At 39.6% G+C, this 21,495-nt stretch overlaps 2 protein-coding genes across 5 annotated transcripts in view; one reads left to right on the top strand and one right to left on the bottom strand.

Moving 5' to 3' along the window:
• Positions 1 to 3,590: 3,590 nt before the first annotated feature.
• On the bottom strand, positions 3,591 to 9,403 carry dhrs7cb (dehydrogenase/reductase (SDR family) member 7Cb). Its single transcript, XM_058061832.1, has 7 exons — positions 9,240 to 9,403; positions 7,776 to 7,932; positions 7,504 to 7,616; positions 6,158 to 6,368; positions 6,001 to 6,093; positions 4,848 to 5,009; positions 3,591 to 4,715 (listed from the first exon to the last, which is right to left on the bottom strand). Exons 2-7 carry the CDS (start codon positions 7,927 to 7,929, stop codon positions 4,507 to 4,509), a joined length of 942 nt encoding a protein of 313 aa, XP_057917815.1. The 5' UTR covers positions 7,930 to 7,932; positions 9,240 to 9,403; the 3' UTR covers positions 3,591 to 4,506.
• A 959-nt stretch (positions 9,404 to 10,362) lies between these two features.
• Positions 10,363 to 21,495, top strand: part of mprip (myosin phosphatase Rho interacting protein) — a 35,489-nt gene continuing 24,356 nt past the window's right edge. For 2 of the 4 annotated variants that reach the window (XM_058062500.1, XM_058062501.1), the window contains exons 1-3: positions 10,363 to 11,348; positions 15,691 to 15,768; positions 16,200 to 16,265. In XM_058062500.1, coding sequence (XP_057918483.1) covers positions 11,226 to 11,348; positions 15,691 to 15,768; positions 16,200 to 16,265 — 267 coding nt within the window. In that variant the 5' untranslated portion in view covers positions 10,363 to 11,225. The remainder of the gene's footprint in view (positions 11,349 to 15,690; positions 15,769 to 16,199; positions 16,266 to 21,495) is intronic. The other 2 variants (XM_058062502.1, XM_058062499.1) reach the window with 1 other exon arrangement.

Below are 21,495 nucleotides of genomic sequence, written 5' to 3'. Positions count from 1 at the left end.
CTGTCAATTACATTTTTTATGGTGACAGCTTAACGACTATATGAGAAAATATGATTGTAAACATGAATATAAAATATAAAAGGCCACCGAGCAACAGTTTTGTTTGACCTTAGATGTGTTACTTTGTAATGTACGGTGTGATTTTTTTAAAAACGGCATCATGCAAATTGGATTGGAAATGACCCACATCAGGATCTCATTCTTTGGTAATAGGCTACTGGTGATGGAGTGGGCCAAAGATCATTACATTTCTAATAATGTCAGCTTCATTAAATATTTATCCTCGTCTTTCTAAATCGCTCAATGAAATTGAAAAATGACAAATATTCAACAATTTTACAAGTCTGTCCTTGACAAGATCAGATATTTTGGGGGGGTATCACACCGGACCCAAATAAAAAGTCTTATGCACTCATGCATAATAAACATAGAAATAAATCCCCAATGGAATGAATGGAGAACTTTTCCCACTTTCACATTTCCGAACCATTCCAATTCCAATTCATTCATTCATTTTCTGCCGCTTTTCCTCACGAGGGTCGCGGGGGGTGCTGCAGCCTATCCCAGCTATTTTTGGGCGAGAGGTACACCCTGGACTGGTTGCCAGCCAATCACAGGGCACATATAGACAAACAACCATTCACACTCACATTCATACCTATGGACAATTTGAAGTTGTCAATTAACCTAGCATGTTTTTGGAATGTGGGAGGAAACTGCAGTACCCGGAGAAAACCGGGGACATGAACATGAACATGGGGACAACATGCAAACTCCACACAAGGGTGGAATTGAACCCTGGTCTCCTAGCTGTGAGGTCTGCGCCCTAACCACTAGTCCGCCGTGCCGCCCGCTTCTTAAAACATTCATTCATTCATTTTCTACCGCTTTTCCTCACGAGGGTCGCGGGGGTGCTGGAGCCTATCCCAGCTGTCTTCGGGCGAAAGGCGGGGTACACCCTGAACTGGTGGCCAGCCAATCACAGGGCACATATAGACAAACAACCATTCACACTCACATTCATACCTATGGACAATTTGGAGTCGCCAATTAACCTAGTATGTTTTTTCAGAAATGGCCGAGGGTGGAATTGAACCCTGGTCTCCTAGCTGTGAGGTCTGCGCGCCCCTTCCAATTCATTCCAAAGTCAAAATATGTAACTCTTTCAGGACCATTCAAGCAAACAATTTTCTTCCGGGATTCATCCACCATCAGCTCGGCATCGACTCTTCAGCATTCCCACGGAATTTAAGTAATTTCTTAATGATATTGCATTCTCCACTTGGAGCAATAAGCTGCTATCAAGCAATAATTTAAAGTAAGAGCCGGCCCCTCTGGTGTTGTACGTGAATGATTAGGGAATCATTACCATGGCCTCTACATCACCTCCATAAGTCAGGTTAGTGTCAATAACCTGGGCTTTAAAAATTGATAAGGGTGATCACCTCGCTCATGGAAAGACCATTTCGGAGCTGCAGACGTCCCTGCGAGGCAATTCTCATATATAAGTCATGAAGCACATTCAGGATGCTTCGCTTTCGGTAGCGCTTGAGGGACAATGATTTTTGCCGTGTTTGGGGCCTTACTAACATATTGCTCATCAGAGGACGAGGAGTGATGATTGAGAGAAACGATTAGGCTCAAATCATTCAAAGAAACGACTGCACAAAGTGATACACCTTAAATCAGGGGTGGGCAAACTTTTTGACTCGCGGGCCGCATTGATTTAACAAAATTGACGGGGGGGATTATGTAATATTTTACACGTAACAGTCCATTTTTACACCTATATTTTTACACATATTTTACATGTAAACGTGTCATGCAATCTGCTATATGTGCACTTTGAAATCATTTATTTGATGTAAAGTGTGTTTCTCAATGTATTATTATTATTATTATTATTATTATTATTATTATTATTATTATTATTTTTATTTTTATTTTTATTTTTATTTTTATTTTTATTTTTATTTTTATTTTTATTTTTATTTTTATTTTTATTTTTATTTTTATTTTTATTTTTATTAGAATTATTATTATTATTAGTTATAGTAATGTTATTATATTATTATTATTATTATTTTTTGTTATTATATTAATATTATTAACAACAATATTAATATAATAGTAGTATTATTATCATTATTTGTATTACTATTATTGTGCTTGTGCTCCTTTTTCCAGGAGTATTTTGTAATATTACTACCATTATTATATTAATATTATTAACAACAATATTAATATAATAGTAGTATTATTATCATTATTGACAACATTATTATTATTATTATTATTATTATTATTATTATTATTATTATTATTATTATTATCATCATTATTATTATTATGTGGTTGTGTCCCTTTTTACAGGAGCATTTTGTAACAGACCACATCAAATAACGAAATTGATAAAGCAGCTACCTCAACCATCAAAAAATTGGCCCAAGCCACGATGCCAGGTTGTACGTTGAGTTCAAATGAAATATTTGGAAAAAACAGGCGGGCAATATTGAAACACTTGGCGGGCCGGATGTGGCCCCCGGGCCGTAGTTTGCCCACCCTTGCCTTAAATCATAACAACATGCTCTTTGCAGGCTTTATATGATCCATATGTGGACTGAAACTCATCCTGCAATGAAACATGTATGTATCTGGTGCTTGTGTGTGATATGCAAATGTGACAAAGAAAAAAAAAATACCAATTTGGGGAGTCCAGCTGAGTACTCTGAAGACATCTTTCCCTGTGTGACACATGGAAATGTCACTGGACTGTTTTTATTCATGTCAACATCAGAGACATGTTCCTGTCCGCAGGCCTCTGGAGACAAAGGATGTTGAAGTCCCCAGAGGAGGCTGACCTGGAGGACAGCCTCCGCTTACCAGCTGGACTTCCTGTCCAGATACACACACACACACACAAGGGAACACACACGCTGCACCGCCCTGATCACAGTCTACTCAATGTAACTAAATACATCAACTAATCACCATCAAACATATATTTACTGGATCTTTGAATGACATATAAGTCCTGTATTAGTCTAAATGTTTGTATATCAGGTCTTATTTTTGTATTTAATCGTATTTAAATATAATTTTATTTATATAGTCTCCTCAATGACAGCCAAACAGCATCACTAGACCCGTGTGGTGCTGCCATCTAGAGGAGCGACTAAAAAGTGCACGTAAGGGAAACAGCTGCACAGTACAGTATACTTGATTGATATTGAAAATAACAATTTTATATTTTATTTTCTGCTTGTACTTCTCAAGATTGAATGCAATATAAATTAGAAGCAATGTGAAATCATGTGGCGCTTGTACCTTTAACCAGATAATAATGTAAATATCATCTCAACATAACACTCACCATTATTGACTCCTTTCAGTCAATTGGACAACAAAACATATATTATTAATCATGTATTAATGAATCGGTGACAAAAATTATGTGTTCATACATTGCAGACTCCAAAAACATCATCATCAAGTATCCATAAATTAATTATGATATCATTAGAGCTGTCAAATGATTACAATGTTTCATCAAATTAATCACAGTTTATAAATGAATGAATCACCATTTGTAGATGCATTAAATGTATTTTATGAGCAGAAAAACAGGAAATGTATGCATTAACGGTTCCAAGCTAAAAGGTAAACTGCCTAACACTAACATTATTTTTAGGAGCCGTGAAAGGATGCGTTTAAAGACATCACGTAATATAAGCTGAATTCACATTTTGAGTGTATTTCCTGGGATTCCCAAGCATACTAACACGCAGTAAATTGTACTTCCACAGTCAGAGGTATTTTGGTGAGTGGTAAGAATATGCTGCTATATGTTGTTTTTCTTTGTTTTCGTTGTCTGTTTGTGTATTTAGACTACATATAGTGCATGCAGGCGGCACGGTGGTCTAGGGGTTAGCGCGCAGACCTCACAGCTAGGAGACCAGGGTTCAATCCCACCCTCGGGCATCTCTGTGTGGAGTTTGCATGTTCTCCCCGTGCATACTCCGGTTTCCTCCCACATTCCAAAAACATGCTAGGTTAATTAGCGACTCCAAATTGTCCATAGGTATGAATGTGAGTGTGAATGGTTGTTTGTCTATATGTGCCGTGTGATTGGCTGGCGACCAGTCCAGGGTGTACCCTGCCTCTCGCCCGAAGACAGCTGGGATAGGCTCCAGCATCCCCCGCGACCCTCGTGAGGAAAATTAATGAATGAATGAATAGTGCATGTATATTGTTGTGATGTTTGGAGTGTCCTTCCATCATCTGTATCCTGATGATGGGACTAGAGACATGGTTGTGAGTTGGAGATACATACATTATACAGTGTTGGAATTGCACTACTGTCAATGTTTTCAGGTCAGAATAAAATTGTGTGACTGTGGTGTTTCTTGCAATGATGTAAAGTAATATTGTGAGTAATACTTACTCATAACTATTCCCGGCTAAAATATAATTTGCTTTCATTATCTTATCATTATTCTGCAACCCCTACTGCATCTGCTCAGCCACAACAGAGTCCTTCACTCCAGCAGCCAGCACAGCGAAGAGGAAAGAGGGTAGGAAAGATCGGAGGTAGAGGGCCACCCTGGGGATGGGGTGGGCCAGCACAACCTCCTTCCTCTTCCTGTTGACTGTTCGCATAATCTCATTGGCCAGGACTGACGGACGGACGCCGTGTGTCAGCTGCTTGGCAATAACTACGGAGGAGCAAACACATTTCTTACACATAGACCAGATATGTATTTGTAAATAATTATCATCTATTATCTATAACTACCAGCAATTAATACAATGACATGAATCACACAGCAACCGTTTTTTCTACTCACATGCAGATAGGCTATTTGGTTTGGAGGCGGGGTTCTCGGGAGACTGCAGGGTTGCCGCGTCGATGAAAGTGTGACTGATGGTGCTCACGGTGATGCCGTACTCCTCCACCTCCGCTCGGAGGCAGTCAAAGAAGGCCTGGACTGCATGTTTGGAGGCTGCATCTGATTGGAGGAAACACAAACATAGAGCTCTTCCATTGCATAAACCAGGGGTGGGCAAACTACGGCCCGGGGGCCACATCCGGCCCGCCAAGTGTTTGAATACGGCCCGCCCAATCTTTCAAAAGTATTTAATTTAAACTCAACATACAACCTGGCATCATGGCCTGAGCCAACCTTTTGATGGTTTTATCAATTTCGTTGTTTGACATGGTCTGTTGTTTACAAAGTGCTCCTGAAAAAAGAGACACAAGCACATAATAATAATAAAAATTAAAATAATAATTATTATATTATTATTATAACTATTATGATTATTATATGTATTATATCAATGCTAATTATTATATTAATTATATATAATAATATTGTTATGTTTGCATATTTTACATAATAATAATATAATAATTATTATTTTAATTTTATTTTAATTATTATAATATTTTATTATTTTTAAAATATTTAAATATAAATATAAAATAATAAATAATAATAGCAGATTGCATGACAATTTTACAGATACAATAATACCAGGTGGACTGTTACGTGTAAAATATATAGTCTGCCCCCCCCCCCCCCCCCCCCTGGAAATTTTGTTATATCAATGCGGCCCGCAAGTCAAAAAGTTTGCCCACCCCTGGGTTAAGCGGTAGAAAATGAATGAATTAATGGTTATTAACTCAACAAAAATATCAACACAACACTTTTCTTTTTGCTTCCATCTTTTTCCATGTTTTTCTGCATTCCCAAAAGGCCCATTTTTGTCAAATATTCCTCACAAATCTGATCCAATCTAATCCAACCATCTGACAGGTGGGACAGGGTGATGATTGCACAGGTGTACCTTAGACTGGCCACAATAAAAGGCAGTTTTACTATACTGGGGGTCCAGTTGACCAGCATTCAAAATGCAATGGGAGTATACTCACTACCTTGGTATATAGAGATCCCATCATGCAGTAGAACTTCAGTCCTGTTCTTGTTTATGACTCACATGAACTTCTGAATGGGATGGCCAGTCTTCCTTGGATGCTGTTGACCAAAATAATTTGCCCCGATCTTCTCGGAATCATGGTTGGAAGAATGCCTGTTAATAAAAATTAGATTACAAATCAATACGGTTACTGGGTGCTGTTCATGCACCCCCCCACCTTTGGTCAAAGTGGTCGGCCCAAAGTAGTTGGCGTCCATGATGTTTTTGTCAAGTTCCAGCGAAACACTTTGCACCGGAGCCTTGAGCTTCATGCTGCTGTTACAAATGAACACGTCCACACAACCGTAACAGTCCACCACCTCCGCCACCACGTCCTCCATGCTTTCCATGTCACTGAAGTCCAGGATGATCAGCTTGGGGGCAAATGTCTGTAAAGAGACATAAAAGATGCCATCATTAGTTGTCACCTTGCACTGCTTAACTGCTACAGAAAACTACACAATCAGTCCCATCTTGGAACATTTAACACTTGGGTATTGGGCAGTGATGGAACAAATTTAGTACTGTAATACTGTGGATATATTGCCCCGAATATGCTGTGATTTACCATAAAAAACAGAATGTCATGCAATCATTTGAATTGCATTTAATACCAATGGCATGTATTGCTTTTATATAGTATTTTATTATAGGGCTGCACGGAGGTCAAGTGGATAGCGCGCAGACCTTACAGCTAGGAGACTCGAGTTCAATCCCACCGTCGGCCATCTCTGTGTGGAGTTTCCATGTTCTCCCCGTGCATGCGTGGGTTTTCTCCGGGTACTCCGGTTTCCTCTCACATTCCAAAAACATGCTAGGTTAATTGGCCACTCCAAATTGTCCATAGGTATGAATGTGAGTGTGAATGGTTGTTTGTCTATATGTGCCCTGTGATTGGCTGGCTGGCCACCAGTCCAGGGTGTACCCCGCCTCTCGCCCCAAGACAGCTGGGATAGGTTCCAGCACCCCCGCGACCCTTGTGAGAATAAGTGGTAGAAAATGAATGAATGAATTATTATGCACTATTAATGTAGGTAAGTATTTTATTATATATCATTCACCATTTTATAAAACCAGTCAATTTTCAATTGCATTTCACATCAAGTGAATTCCTGAAGTGAGTTGCATGTAAATCAATAAAATAAACTTCATAAAGTAATACGTATATTACTTTTACCATGCAAGGAATTAATTTACTAATAAACAATATTGTTATCTGACTCAGCCATAACCATAACTGCATCTTGCTTCATTTTAGTGCAATTTGTTGTGCTTTGTAGCCTATTCTGTACTTTTCCATCATATTTGGACCGTTCTCTTTGAAACGTAGGAATACATTTTATAGGCTCATTGCTTGTCACAGAGGATGTCCTGCTATTGTGTTGTCCAGTGCGGAAATGGAGACAGCGGACGTAGCCTCTTTATCTTACACATTAAGTTACATTTTTGTAAGAACTGGGTGTTTGGCCAACACAGAAAATAAAGCCAGTATTTAATTACTGTATGAACTTGTTTAGCCCTCACCTCGCTAGGGTCAGCATCACTTGTCAAAGAGTCGTATAGACTCTCCAGCTTGTCCCAGTTTGTCCCACACAGGATGAGCCTGGCTCCGCCCTTATGGAAGAGACGAGCACACTCTGAAAGACAACAATCAGAAATCAGTTATTATCACATTATGTCATGCTGTAATCTATTATACAAGGTGTATACTTTCTCAGGATACACACGACAAAAGAGGTTGGGAAACATTGCATTACAGTACGGTCAAATATGAATAATGATGAAAAATCCTTCACCATTTCCCACGCCGGTCACAGCATCAGTGATGACCACCACCTTGTTTCGGACTAAAGACTTGGCCATGTACTGCATGACCTCATTGTAGATATAATACACTCCCGCCGCCACGACAATCAGCAGGGGCAACACCATCACTGACGGGAGGGCCATTTTCTGCAGGAGGATAGAGCAAAGGATCACTGTGAAAAAACACAACAGCTGACAGAACACTTCGGATCCAGTTTAGGTCTCCCGAGGAATGCCACTTTTTCACAGTTCCAGTATCCAATATCGTTTTTCACGATCTGGATCAAATCTGATACCGATATTGCCTTTTTATGTTGATAGTTGGCTGATAATTATTCATTCATTCATTCATTTTCTACCGCTTTTTCCTCACAAGGGTCGCAGGGGGTGCTGGAGCCTATCCCAGCTGTCTTCGGGTGAGAGGCGGGGTACACCCTGGACTGGTCGCCAGCCAATCACAGGGCACATATAGACAAACAACCATTCACACTCACATTCATACCTATGGACTATTTGGAGTGGCCAATTAGCCATTAACGGGGAGAACATACAAATTCCACACACAGATGGCCGAGGGTGGAATTGAACGCTGATAATTATCAATACCAATAATTATCGGACATCCTTACTCATAATTATTTACTCCCACAATATTTTGACTTTATTCTTGTCACATTAGAACTATTTCTGCGACCTAATTTTCCAAAAAATTACAACTTTATGGACTCCTATAGAGCAGCTTCACACAATAACCCGCACAGAAAACTTTTTAGATTTTCTAGAATCTGCACCTATTCCAGCTGAATTTATTGGATTTGTACTTTCTGCCAAAATTATCTGTTTGAATTTGTTCCCATTACGCCATGATTGGTCACGCGCCCAAAAAGTGCTTCCTAACGACTAACAATATAAAGAAGTCAGCCCCTCTGTGACATCACAAAGGGGCAGTTTTACCACGCCTTTGGAAACCGAGCGTTTTGAACCATCCCAAACTTTTTTCAGGCTCGCTTCCAAATGTTCAAACCTCATTATATGAAACCTGTACAACATTCTAAGAACATTTATAAGCCATTTACAACCATAATAAGACCTTCTCTGTGAAGATTTTCCATTTTGTGACCATGTCAGCACACTTACCATTTAAAGTGTTTTAAGGAGAACATCTAAATATATTCTGGACATGCCCCAGAATGCTTTCCTGTGCCACCCCCTAAATGCTATCATTGGATAGCCCATGTGGAGCCTCGAGCTCACAATTCTAAACACTGGATTAACTTTTAATAAAGTTATTTGAACTAACAAATATTCCTATTCAACTCAATGCACATGATAGATCTTCATATCAACTGCCCACTTCGGCTTCATATTTGAGTTGACACATTATCAGACCAAGTGGGTTACTCGGCTTGTGTATTGGCAACACACAACACACAACACACAACACACGCACACACCTGTAATCCTTGTTATTCTTGGTTCCCTTACAGCACGGCGGAGGGAGCTAATCCTTCAACGGGACTGGCAGCGTTTTTTTTTTTTTTCCCCCCAGCTTTAGTTAGGTAACAGCGGCACTTCTCCTCCCTCTGCGTCCACCGTCCATTTACACTACTGCTGCTTGTCTCTCTGACCCACTGGTGTCCAGTAGAACCAGTTGCTTATAATAGCCTGTGCTTGAGTCAGCCATGAATACACGCATATGGCACACAGCAGCTATCTGAAGCACGCTAGACTGTTGCCAGCATGTCAAGCGTTCCCTTGATGGGTGTTCGGGACCTGCAGCTGTTTTCTAGTCAACTAGACATATTATCCTGATAATGACAAATTATTTTAAAACAAGCGTCTTGATTCATAAAATGACAAACTTGTTAGTTTTACAGAACACTATACTCCTATTATTGTCGTACTAAACTTTTTAGTTATGTTATATACAATAAGTGTATTTCTGTGCAATCTCTCACAGCACGAATACGTGGTTGGGGAACACTGCTCTAAATTACCCATAGGTGTGAATGTGAGTGTGAATGGTTGTTTGTCTACATGCGCCCTGGGATTGGCCAGTCCAGGGTGTACTCCAGGGTGTAATTCAGGAATTAATGCATTTTAAAAATATATATGAATGAAACACAGGGTTTTAATACAGCTCATCCTATATCGAATATAGTCAGAATGTGTGGATAAATGTAATGTTTTTATTTATATTTATATTTTTATATTTAATATATTTAAAATATTTTCACATTAGGACGCCATCCAACAACAGTCTGATATTAATCACGATTGATATTATACTCATAAGTATAAATATATTGAAATCTCATTAAAATATAATGTTAAATATATTTTAAAGTTATATAGTCATCACTTAAAATGCAAACGCTTCCACAACCTTTTCTCGCAATGAAATGGTATCAAAAAAAGGTATGAAAAAACGTATTTTAATGAATACATGTATTATTGCTATTATTAATTCTTCTTGTTCCACATTATTATCATTATTATGTAACGTATTATGACTACCAGTACATTTAGTAATATGTTGCGTCTCTGGATGGCGAGGTTGAGCAGTTCTCGCGAGATTTCCTGGCATTCCGGGCTCTTCAGCCAGGTTGCTCCTCACCCTCTCACTGGCTTGGGAAAGAAGAAAATAAACCTACCGCTGCTAACCAAGCTAGTTATGGAAGCACATCTTAAACAAATATATTACGACCAGTGACTGGCCGGGCGGAGCTCTTTGTACATGCAGATTATTTATCTCTTGGAGATAAAAAAGGCACTGGAGTACTTTGGCGTTTAGGACTGTACGTTTTTTTTTAAACCAAGTTGAAGACCCCAAGCCAGAAGAGGATTTCTTTAGCATTAGCATATGTGCGAGCTAGCTGTCTGGCTAAGCTAGCATGGAGCGACTGCTGCGACTGGGCTAACAGCCTGCTGTCTGAACTCCATGGGTTTTTATTTCACTTCATCTCGCGGGAGTTAATCGTCGGCTGCTGGACATTATCACCTGCAAGTTTGGTTGAGGTAACAGCGTGGCAGACTTGTTTTTCTTTTTTTGTGCTTTTACGCCATCACGTTATTGATTTGGAAAGCCACCGTGGAGCTAACAGGATATTAGCCACCTTTCGCCCCGCTTTTGTGGTGCTGTGGTCATATAGACTGGGAAGGAGTTGTTACTTGAGTGGTGGGCAGGCTGTCTTAATGGCAGCTAATTATTTCATGGGAAAGGGGGATTGGAAGCAATTAATCACACAGAGGAGATTTTAAGAAGGAACAATTCGGACCCAGGTTGGTCGTTTTTTGGAGGGGGAGAAATGCAGACGAGCGCAGGTTTTTTTTTCGAAGTTGGAGTAGGAAGAGAGACAAAGTAAACAGCAGGATTACGATTCCACTGCTGCTTAAAGTCACCCAGAGAACATCCGACAGAGTCAGCGAGGTGAAAGATCATGTCTGCTGCTAAAGAAAATTCCTGTAGGAAATTCCAGGCCAACTTTTTCAACAAAAGCAAATGTCAGAACTGCTTCAAACCCAGAGAGTTGCATCTGCTGACGGACCAGGATTTAACACAGGTATGTTTTTCCATTAGATAAATATTGTTCTTAAAGTATTTATTAACATTGTTCATAGTAAATGTGCTGCCTACCATTACTGAAACTTGCATGCATGGACCTGAAACCGTTTTGTTGAACACTGTCAATCACACCATTTGCTAACTCAACTATGTACAAGGTTGCTCTTTTCTTATTTAATGTGCCATATGCAGTTTAGTGCAAGTGGTTGCATTTTCTTGACTATTTTGGGCTCTGTGATCACTTGTTTTTATTTGTGTTTGCATTTCAGTGTGGTTCCAAGGAAGGGCATGCAGCACTAGTGATCACTGCAAAATTATAAGTTCAAAAGATAAAGTAGTTATGAAAATGAGTGAACGGGCAAATATTTTAGCTGTGGCAGTCACAGCAGTCAAGGCTTGTTTTTGAGCCACTCATTCACTCTCTGATCATTAGTTCAGTCTTTGGTGTGTCCTTCTAATTGATCCCAGATGATGAGGCCGTGCAGGATGGGCCCTTGTAGAAGTTTTAAGTGCCACAAAGAAACGTCAGCATCCTCTGCTGCACTAGTGAGGGTACATGCTATGTTACTTTTTTAAAAGTAAATCACAGTTTTCTTGCTCAGAATTGATATCTTGATTCTCTGGGAGGATCTTTGTACACACACCATACACCATGTTCCCATGTGCTCCTGTTTTCTAAAAATCACAATAAAATTATGATTACCATTAGGCTTCCCATTGTCTTGTTGTGCTTAATAGAACTCTGGTTTGTCTGACGTTCATGGGACAACCATTGACATGCAATTTTTATTTATATAAATGAATAAGGGTGACACGAGGCGAGATAATACATGGGATTGGGTCCACGTCTCAAGAACAAGAAAAAATATGGCTGGAATAAGAAGCGTTTTAAAGTAGTAACATCAATATTTTCCTAGTTGCCTCGTGCCCATAACACAACTCCCCGTAGTTGATGTAATGCTCTTTTTCTTGAGATAACTTGTTGAGCTTTAAAGGCAGGAGGTCATGGCGGTGTGAATGTCTGACAGAAGGTGGTGATCTGAAACTTTGGATCTTTTTTTTTCCGACTTGGAAGTCCTGTCTGTTGTTGGGCTGGGAATGTGGGATTGCATTGTCAGGATGAGAAGATGGAAGGCCAGCTAAGCTATGATTGGGAATGGTGGCTGGCTAAAGGTGACGTGTTTGTGGGAGGGATGGATGGATATCATGGACTAAACGAGTGGGAGCTGGAGTCAGATGGAGAGAAACCGAGTGTGGGTTTTTGAAATGGGAGTAAAATGTCTTAGAAGCAGCTGTTTAACGTGTCAGGCTATACAAGCTAACAGAGTCAATTGTTGTAATATGGACCAAATGTTCCGATATGATATTTATATTTTAGTTTCTAGGTTTACAGCTTTGATAGCGCAGGGGTTTGGCTATAATGCATGTACGCAGCATACTTGACTATATTGCTATTACTCCTCCACAGTCATATTTCATTAACAAAATAATCACTCCAAATTAACCCACAGAGTAGAGAGAGGTGTAGTTTCATGAATGCTGTTGCTCCTCCACACGCGATAAAGTGAAGATGCAAAATTGTAAACACGTGACCATGAGAAATGGCATGTTATAAGGTCATTTAACCCTAGTGAATTACTGATCTATGAAACCCAACTGAAAGCATGCATAGCAATGATTACATAGAAACAGATCATAGGACAATGTTAGCCCATTACTTTCACCACTACTCACTGCTCACTTTTTCCGAAATCTTTGATGGTTAACGTGAGAACAAGCTCATGAGATGCTGTCCTTCCGTACCAGTTTGTAATTTGATTCACAACATAGTGGTGTGTCGTATCAGCATTTCCACGGCGTTCCGAGTCATGCCTATGATTCCAGAATACCCATATGCAACCTAAAATCACACCTCGCTTTATTGAGTGTAAACAAGCTAAGACATGCACGTGTGCAAGAGAAGGTCTCTGCATAGCTTTTGCATGTCTCCAGTGTAACATACTGTAAAAATGCATGACTCCACATTATGTCATCGCCAGAGGAACCAAATTTAGTATTAGTGTCATTTGGATAGTATGTGTTAAAATATCCTACTTGAATGCATCAATTTATCAGTTTCTGGGTCACAGCATTGTCTCAAGCCAATCCTATCAAAATAAGAGCAGTTTGGAAAAGTTACAGCTACAGACATCCATTTCTGATATGCTGGGCAAAATTGACTACTGATGTATTATTGCATCAATGTGTCTCTCCGCTGGTAAAATAAGTGTAAAAAGTAAAAAAAAAAAAAAAAAAAGTTTTTTAATTAAAGGGAATTAAAAAAAATTAAATGGCTTTAAGAGGGGTAAAAAAAAAATCTAATAGATTTTATGGGGCCCCACAGAAACAATTATTACACAGAGCTTCCACCTGCAACGCTAAAGAGTCACGTTGAACATCACTATTCAACACTAACTAACTCACTAACTAACTAACTAACCAACTAACCAACTAACTAACAGTAAATGTTAGCCACCACGAGCCACCACTGTGATCTTGTACGACATCCTGTACAACAGACTGATTATGAATTTTTTTGGGTGTCCCAGATCTATAGCATGTCATCAGATGACAAGCTATGGCTTGGCTGATGGGTGAACCCAGTTCATCCTAACTGATGAAAGACATTAAGCAGGCGCTGCTTCTCCAAACGACAGTGGTGAGGCCAAAGGGGGAATTTACCCCCAGCAAATTATAGCTTTCTCACAATGTCTTGGACGTTAGACTTAGTATAGTCTTTTTTGCAGTATTTGAATAAGTTCTTCAACAATATAGCTATTACTGATGCTTTTTTTTTTAGAAATGCCGTACTGACTCCATGTATGATACCCACCTTTTTAAGATAGAATTGGCCTGTCACTGGGTTCAGCTCTTTCAAACGTCCTTTTAACTTAATTTGACGCTGTCACAGGCACACAAGTTCAAGCAAGAAATATATGAATGTATAGTAGACATGTGGTAACACATAGCAGAAAAAAGACCAGTATTAGACTCACTTAGTCTCACGAGATGTTATAGCTTGTGTTCACAAAAAAGCAGGTGATGTGAAAAAGTGTTTGCCCCCTTCCTGATTCCAGATTTGTCGCACTTAAATGTTTCATCAAACAAATTAAAATATTAGTCAATGACAACACAAATGAACACTGAATGCCGTTGAAATTAAACATTTTATTATTGAGGGAGGGGAAAAAACTCCAACGTTAATGGCCCATTGTGGAAAAAGTCATTACACCCCCTGTTAAAATGTAACTTAACTGAGATTCATGGAGATCTATCAGTCTAGAAAAGGTTATAAAGCCAATTGTAAAGCTTTGGGACTCCAGCAAACCACAGAGAGAGCCAAAACATGGAACAGTGATGAAACTTCCCAGGAGTGGCCAGCCAACCAAAATTATTGCAATGACGACTCATCCAGGGGTCACCTCAGTTAAAGGTCAGTGTTCATGACTGTACTATGTAAAAGTGGCCTGCATGGCAGAGTTCCAAGACCAAAACCACTGCTGAACAAAAAGAACATTAGGGTTTTTTTTTTGCTGGAAAACATCTTGATGATCTTCAAGACCTTTGGGAAAATACTCTGTGGTCTGACGAGACAAAAATTGTACTTTTTGGAAGGTGTGTGTCCCATTACATCTGGTGCAAAAGTAACACAGAAAAAGAACATCATATCAACGGTAAAATGGTCTGGGGCTGTTTTGACTGGATGAAGAAAAACCAAATGAGACTTCTGAGTCCTGACCTGAGTCCCATTGAGATGCTGTGGCGTGACCTTTAAAGGGTGTTTATTCAGGAAAAGCCTCCAATGTGGATGATTGACAACAATTCTGCAAAGATTAGTGGGATGAAATTCAGACTCATTGTAAGTTATCACAAACAGTTGATTGCAGTTGTTGCTGCTAAGGGTGACCTTAACCACTTATTAGCTTTCGTGGGGGGGACATCACTTGGTATCCATGGTCATGCATGGTAATTTGGGATATTTTTCTTGATTCATAAAAAGTTTCATTGAAAAACTGTGTTTAGTTTTGTTGTCACTGACTAATATTTCAATTTGTTTGATGACCTGTGACAAACATTCCAAAAAGGGGGCAATCAGGAAGGGGGCAAACACCTTTTCACACCACTGTATTTGCCATACTTTTTCTATGCCGCTTATCCTCACTCAACTCATTTGTGTGTTTTCGAAATGCGCTGCTGGGTCAGAAGCAAAAAGGCTTCTCTCATATTCGCTCTCATCTTGCACACTTAGCAAGTTTTAATGATTACCTTAATGGCTTTTTCTCTCTCTCTCTCCTTTACAGGCTAAGCCCATTTATGGTGGTTGGTTGTGCTTGGCCCCTGAGGGAACTGATTTTGACAATCCAATGCAACGATCACGGGTAAATGCATGCACATCAGCCATCATTTTTGATCCTGTGTAAAACCAAAATTGTGTGACGTACAGTTTGAAGTAATATTTCTTGTAGGAAATCATTAAACTGGAGATATTTTATGCCATCATAAAACTTGCCTCTACAAGCAATTTTAAGATCATATTTTCATTTGCCGTCCATGTGCAGATTAATGTGTAGATGAACAACTGTCAATAGGTGTGGTAGTAGTGCATAAAGTAAACATTAAAAGCGCTAAAACACTGGCAGAAACACTTAAAGCAGTCTTGTGTGTTCATGTGTTTCTTTTAATGGCTGCTGTCAGCACAACAACCAAGCCGTTATTTGAACTTCAGCAGCGGGTGTCCTGGATCCTCTCAAATTTCTACTCTAACGAAATAAAAATTATTTATTCACTTGTATTTTTTTGTCCCCCACAGAAATGGCAACGGCGATTCTTTGTGTTGTACGAACATGGCTGTCTGCGCTTTGCCCTGGATGAATCAGTAAGTACTAAAACACACTCCAGCTCATCCAGTTAGACATGTTGCTGTTTGTGGTGGTAGTTTTAGTTTTGGAATAGCGGACCTGACATGGATCACTTATCCCATACTGGCCTGTAAACACTGGTAGCAGATAGTTTGGGGGGAAATTGCACATGATTTATTTAAATATCCAAGCATACCGGTTCTCTAACATAGGGACCCTGCTAAATAATAAAACAGTCACGTTATAATTCAAGAGGATTTGAATTGAGGCTGTGAATTTCTGTTAGTCAGGCCTGACAGTGAGAGGCAAAAGCATTATTAAATCATATTTGGTACATATATTGGTATTGAGATTTATTGCTTTTGCGTTTTGTTCCCTTCCTGTACCAAAAATGAATTGAAGCGTGACCTTAACATGGAGGTGCATTTGAAATGGTGAGGATGGCGTACCGTTACACCCCTAATATTTGACTATTAGAGTAGCTATTATAGAGTCAAACTGTCTTCTTGCAGTAGTGCGTGCGTTGTTTCCACTGACACCCAGGCTACGGTGCAATTGTGTTTTCCTCTCATTGTAACAGTGATTCCAAAACTAGCAGACTCATTGTCCTCTGGTCTTTTCATCTACTCCACATGGCAGGAAAACTGGGTCAGGGAAATGACTGCTCAGTGTTCTGGACTCCAAAGATAGGAACTCTCCACAATCTCGGAGCGCCTACAACAGCGTATTCAATGGTCTAGATGTCATTGAGCTCATCGTTGTTTACCAAAAGGCTCAAGCCTCCAGTGGGGGCAGATGTGATTTTGTCATACCACACCCATCCACTCTTTGTCTTATTGCTTTTGTGGCCACATTATTGCCTAGTTTATTGCTTTTCATCACTTGGCTGTGCGGTGCCAAGGAAGTAGCAGAAAGTGAGTCATTTGGGCTGTTTATGTGAATTTTTGTAAATATTACAGTAGGAACTGAACAGCTGCTCTGTATAGGCGGCCCATTTAGAATTGCACTGTCGTAGACTTGGGTTGTGAGCGGGGGCTGGTTCCCAAAAGACATGATACAGACATGTCAGCTAAGGAAACGATGGTAATGATGTTGTTGGTGTGAATAAGCCATATAACAGAATTGAATATACATTTTTAAGGTTGTCATAAAAGTGAGTACACCCCTGAAGTGACCTACTAATAGCGTGGTTAGTGTACAGCAGTTTTTATAGTGGTGTATATTTACTGTTTTTGCTGAGAAGAGGTCAACGCAGGCATTATTGTCTAAACACAAGCGAGTACACCGCTTGTGGTGCATTCGCTTATTCACCGCTCATTCAAACAGGCACCCGTCCTATTCATCATGTTTGTGCCTGGTTAGCGGGACCATACAACTTTGAGTAGAGCTGTTGAATTTGGTATTTTGGTTACAATTCTCCATGCTGCTCTCTTGGTGTTCAGCCTGGCTCCTCACGGCAAAGTGCTCTCTTCAGCATGTGAGAAATAGAATTATTGCTCTCTACAAGGATGGCCCAAGTGACCCTCCACCGGAGGACCTACCCTAGTCTGGTCTTACACGGTCCTACTAGGCAATGCACCTTGTTATCTGAAACTTTGGCATGGTTGAGCACGAGAATACTACATTCTAACTACATTTACAGGTCAGAAAGTTATTATATGCCCAGCTTCTGGTTTTTGGCCTCCAGAAGTTACATTTTCTTTTTAAAACAAACAATTGAAATGTTTATTTTTTTTTTAATAATTACACATTTGCCTGGAGCCCTTGGAATTGTAACGGGGGCCCTACAATCTACAAGCTGTTGTAGATTTTTTAAGAAATGCAAGAAAGAATATTGTAGTGTTTCACATGCAGGTCAGAAGGATGTATAACCAGTTGTGGGGCCATCTACTGGACTGTTTGTGTTTACAGCAACATGAAGGATGGGTTTGAGACGCAAGGGAACTGAGTGTCAAAGCATTTTTATACCTGTTTATGACTGTTATATTGTGTTGGTTCCTGCAGCGTGTATACTTCCACTATAATTAGTCCGTCAAATGTGGTTGTTTTTACTCAAGACAGGTCAGAGGAGTGGCTTGGTTCCCACGTCAGTGCTTTAAACATCTGTATCAGCTCGCAGATTAAAGGTCCAGGGAGTGATGACATCATCTGCTATTTTTCACCCAGTAGATAGCAGGGTGCGATCTGAAGCAATAGCCTCTTTTTAAAAAAAATGGAGGATTTTCACAACGAATAGAAGGAAAGATGCTCTCCTGCCGAAAGCAGCATTCCTCTCCCGATGCCCTTATTTGGTAACTGTAGTGAGCTAACAGCCCCGGGACCACAGAGAACAAGAAAAAGGGAGCTCTTGCCCCTAAAAACCTCTGTGGAGAACATTAGATATGCCTCAGACTCAGACATTCCACACATGGCCTGCCACAGCAAGACAGTGGATGCTCATGCAGCAGAATAAGTGCATGGCATTTACACATTCAGGTCATAAAATGGCCCAAAACACACATTTTTTAAAATCTCATAAGAATGGAAGTCTAGTAAGCTGGAATCTTAAAATGTCAGTAACCATGTCAATATTTTTTCCATGTCTTATGTTAAAAAATCTATATGTTCTGTTCTGCATACAATTGTGTCATCCTGCCTCTACACGTGTAGAGAATCTGCACCGTGAAAAGGTTTGATGAAGGATACCGAGTCTAGGCACCATATAAAACAGCAGCGTTCCCTCCACAACCTGTTGTGGGAGACTCTGACGAGACTTGCCTTTGGCTCAGCCTATAAAATCTTCTCACAGGATTAATTTATGGAGTGGGTGTGCACTTAATTCTAGGGCTGGCTTGGCTACTTTTTTTTTTTTAATGTAACTTTTAAAACTATATTTTGAGTTTACAGTCGTCCCTCTCAACATTGCAGTGCAAACATTGCTTCCTCACTCATCTTGGTTTTTAAAGAAAATTATTCCTGCTGTTTAGCTTTATTATTAATTTAAAAAGCTTGTTTTTTCCCCAAATGAAACATTTTCAAGCATAAAAATAGCTATGTGTCAGCCATTAGGACCAGCATTCAACTTGTGAATGTAGTATATTACTTTGGTCACTAGGTGTCAGTAACTGTTCGGACGCCAGAACAACAGGCTTTTATTGCAGGTAGCATGATTGAAGCATGGTTTAAAAAAAATAGCAATTATGTATTCTTATGCAGAATAAAATAATCGTAGTCCCGCTCAACATTGCAGTGCAAACATTGCTTCCTCACTCATCTTGGTTTTTAAAGAAAATTATTCATGCTGTTTAGCTTTATTATTAATTTAAAAAGCTTGTTTTTTCCCCAAATGAAACATTTTCAAGCATAAAAATAGCTATGTGTCAGCCATTAGGACCAGCATTCAACTTGTGAATGTAGTATATTACTTTGGTCACTAGGTGTCAGTAACTGTTCGGACGCCAGAACAACAGGCTTTTATTGCAGGTAGCATGATTGAAGCATGGTTTAAAAAAAATAGCAATTATGTATTCTTATGCAGAATAAAATAATCGTAGTCCCGCTCAACATTGCAGTGCAAACATTGCTTCCTCACTCATCTTGGTTTTTAAAGAAAATTATTCATGCTGTTTAGCTTTATTATTAATTTAAAAAGCTTGTTTTTTCCCCAAATGAAACATTTTCAAGCATAAAAATAGCTATGTGTCAGCCATTAGGACCAGCATTCAACTTATGAATGTAGTATACTACTTTGGTCACGAGGTGTCAGTAACTGTTCGGACGCCAGAACAACAGGCTTTTATTGCAGGTAGCATGATTGAAGCATGGTTTAAAAAAATAGCAATTATGTATCCTTATGCAGAATAAAATAATCGTTGGGCCGTTATCAGGTGTCGTTTTTTTGGGCCATGCATTTTCTTATTGGGTAACATGATTGTGTCCAAGTGTTGTAAACGGTTGGATGGGTTTGGACACAAACAATTTTTCTGCATTGTTGTCGACTCCATAGACTTTACGATTGTGATTCTTTCTCCGCGTTTCTGTGTCGTGTAACAGTCAGTAGTGGCCTTTCATGTAACTACATGGGAATGAATGTCATGTTACTAAATGTCATTTTCTGTTATTTTTCAATGAATCCCCCCCCACCCTCCTTTTAGCTATTATGTCACACATACTGCATGTTCGCAAAAAGAGTTTTACCTGAAACTGGTGTTCATCAGTTGTCTGGAAATGTCTTAAACTGTAACCCTAAAATTGCACAGCACAATATACGAATACTGCATGACCTCACCGCCGATGTAGTTAGTTTTACCACACTGCCAGGACTCCATTCATGTTCTATTCACTTGACAGCTACTGCTACTTAAGCCTGATGCTTCCTTTCAAGTGGAGGAAATTCTTCCATAGTGTCTGGGCTGTAAAGAGGCGATGCAGCGTAATTGCCATATTTGGCAGCCCTTAGGGGTTTTCAGGCAGATCTTAATAAAGCTCGATCTGTGTTCAGTGGCCTTAAAAGGAGCTGAAAAGCGACCCAGCACCTGTTTTACATCTGAAGCAGCCGTAACCCCGCAAAGCTGATAACAGAGCCAAGGGACTTGGAGCAGACCCGCAAAAAAGCTGGGGGGATTTCAGGGGTGTCACCAAATAACACCGCATTTATTACCTTGTTGCACAAAACGATGAGTCAAAGCAGGTTTGTTTAACATGTCTTTGCAAATATTGATGACTTCTGTGTAGGGCTGCAGCTATGGAATATTTTTGTAATGGAGTATTCTACCGACATTTTTGGGGCTATGTATACGTATACTATATGCAATCTGACTGCACACAGAAGAAAAATTTGTAGATGGGAGTCCAACTGGTGTGAATGAAGCAGGCAAAGTTGTACGTGGAACAAAATATAACAATCAAACAGCCAGTAATAAAAGATTTAACTAACAGAAAAAAACTAACTTATTAACTGTAACTGAGGTATTTGAATTATCTGAATAATGGTACAGTCCTACTTCTGTGTGGAAGGATGTTTCAGAACAGGCTGGACTTGCAGCAGTCGTCACTGATCATTGCCACAGATGATCACACTTGCAAAGAAGCTTTTTTCCATTTTTTTGTACTGTCCTGTTGATAGGTGTGACATACCCCAACACCTTCCAGTGGAAAGAAAATAATGACAAAAGCAAAGCATTTTGTGGTGTTGAATCATGCTTTCTTTAAGAAACATGACACTGGTGTTATCACTGTTTTGCTCGCTAGTCATCCATTCCTGGCCTG

This window comes from Doryrhamphus excisus, chromosome 22 (assembly GCF_030265055.1).
Source record: "Doryrhamphus excisus isolate RoL2022-K1 chromosome 22, RoL_Dexc_1.0, whole genome shotgun sequence".
NCBI classification, from domain to species: domain Eukaryota; kingdom Metazoa; phylum Chordata; class Actinopteri; order Syngnathiformes; family Syngnathidae; genus Doryrhamphus; species Doryrhamphus excisus.
This window is presented reverse-complemented; position numbering and strand designations above follow the sequence as displayed.

Coding starts and splice junctions, on each gene's coding strand:
- dhrs7cb (XM_058061832.1), bottom strand. CDS start 7,929: ATGGCCCTCCCGTCAGTGATGGTGTTGCCCCTGCTGATTGTCGTGGCG. Junction 6,094..6,157: donor GCCGACCACTTTGACCAAAG/GTGGGGGGGTGC, acceptor TTTTATTAACAG/GCATTCTTCCAACCATGATT. Junction 5,010..6,000: donor CATCCCATTCAGAAGTTCAT/GTGAGTCATAAA, acceptor TCCTCCAATCAG/ATGCAGCCTCCAAACATGCA.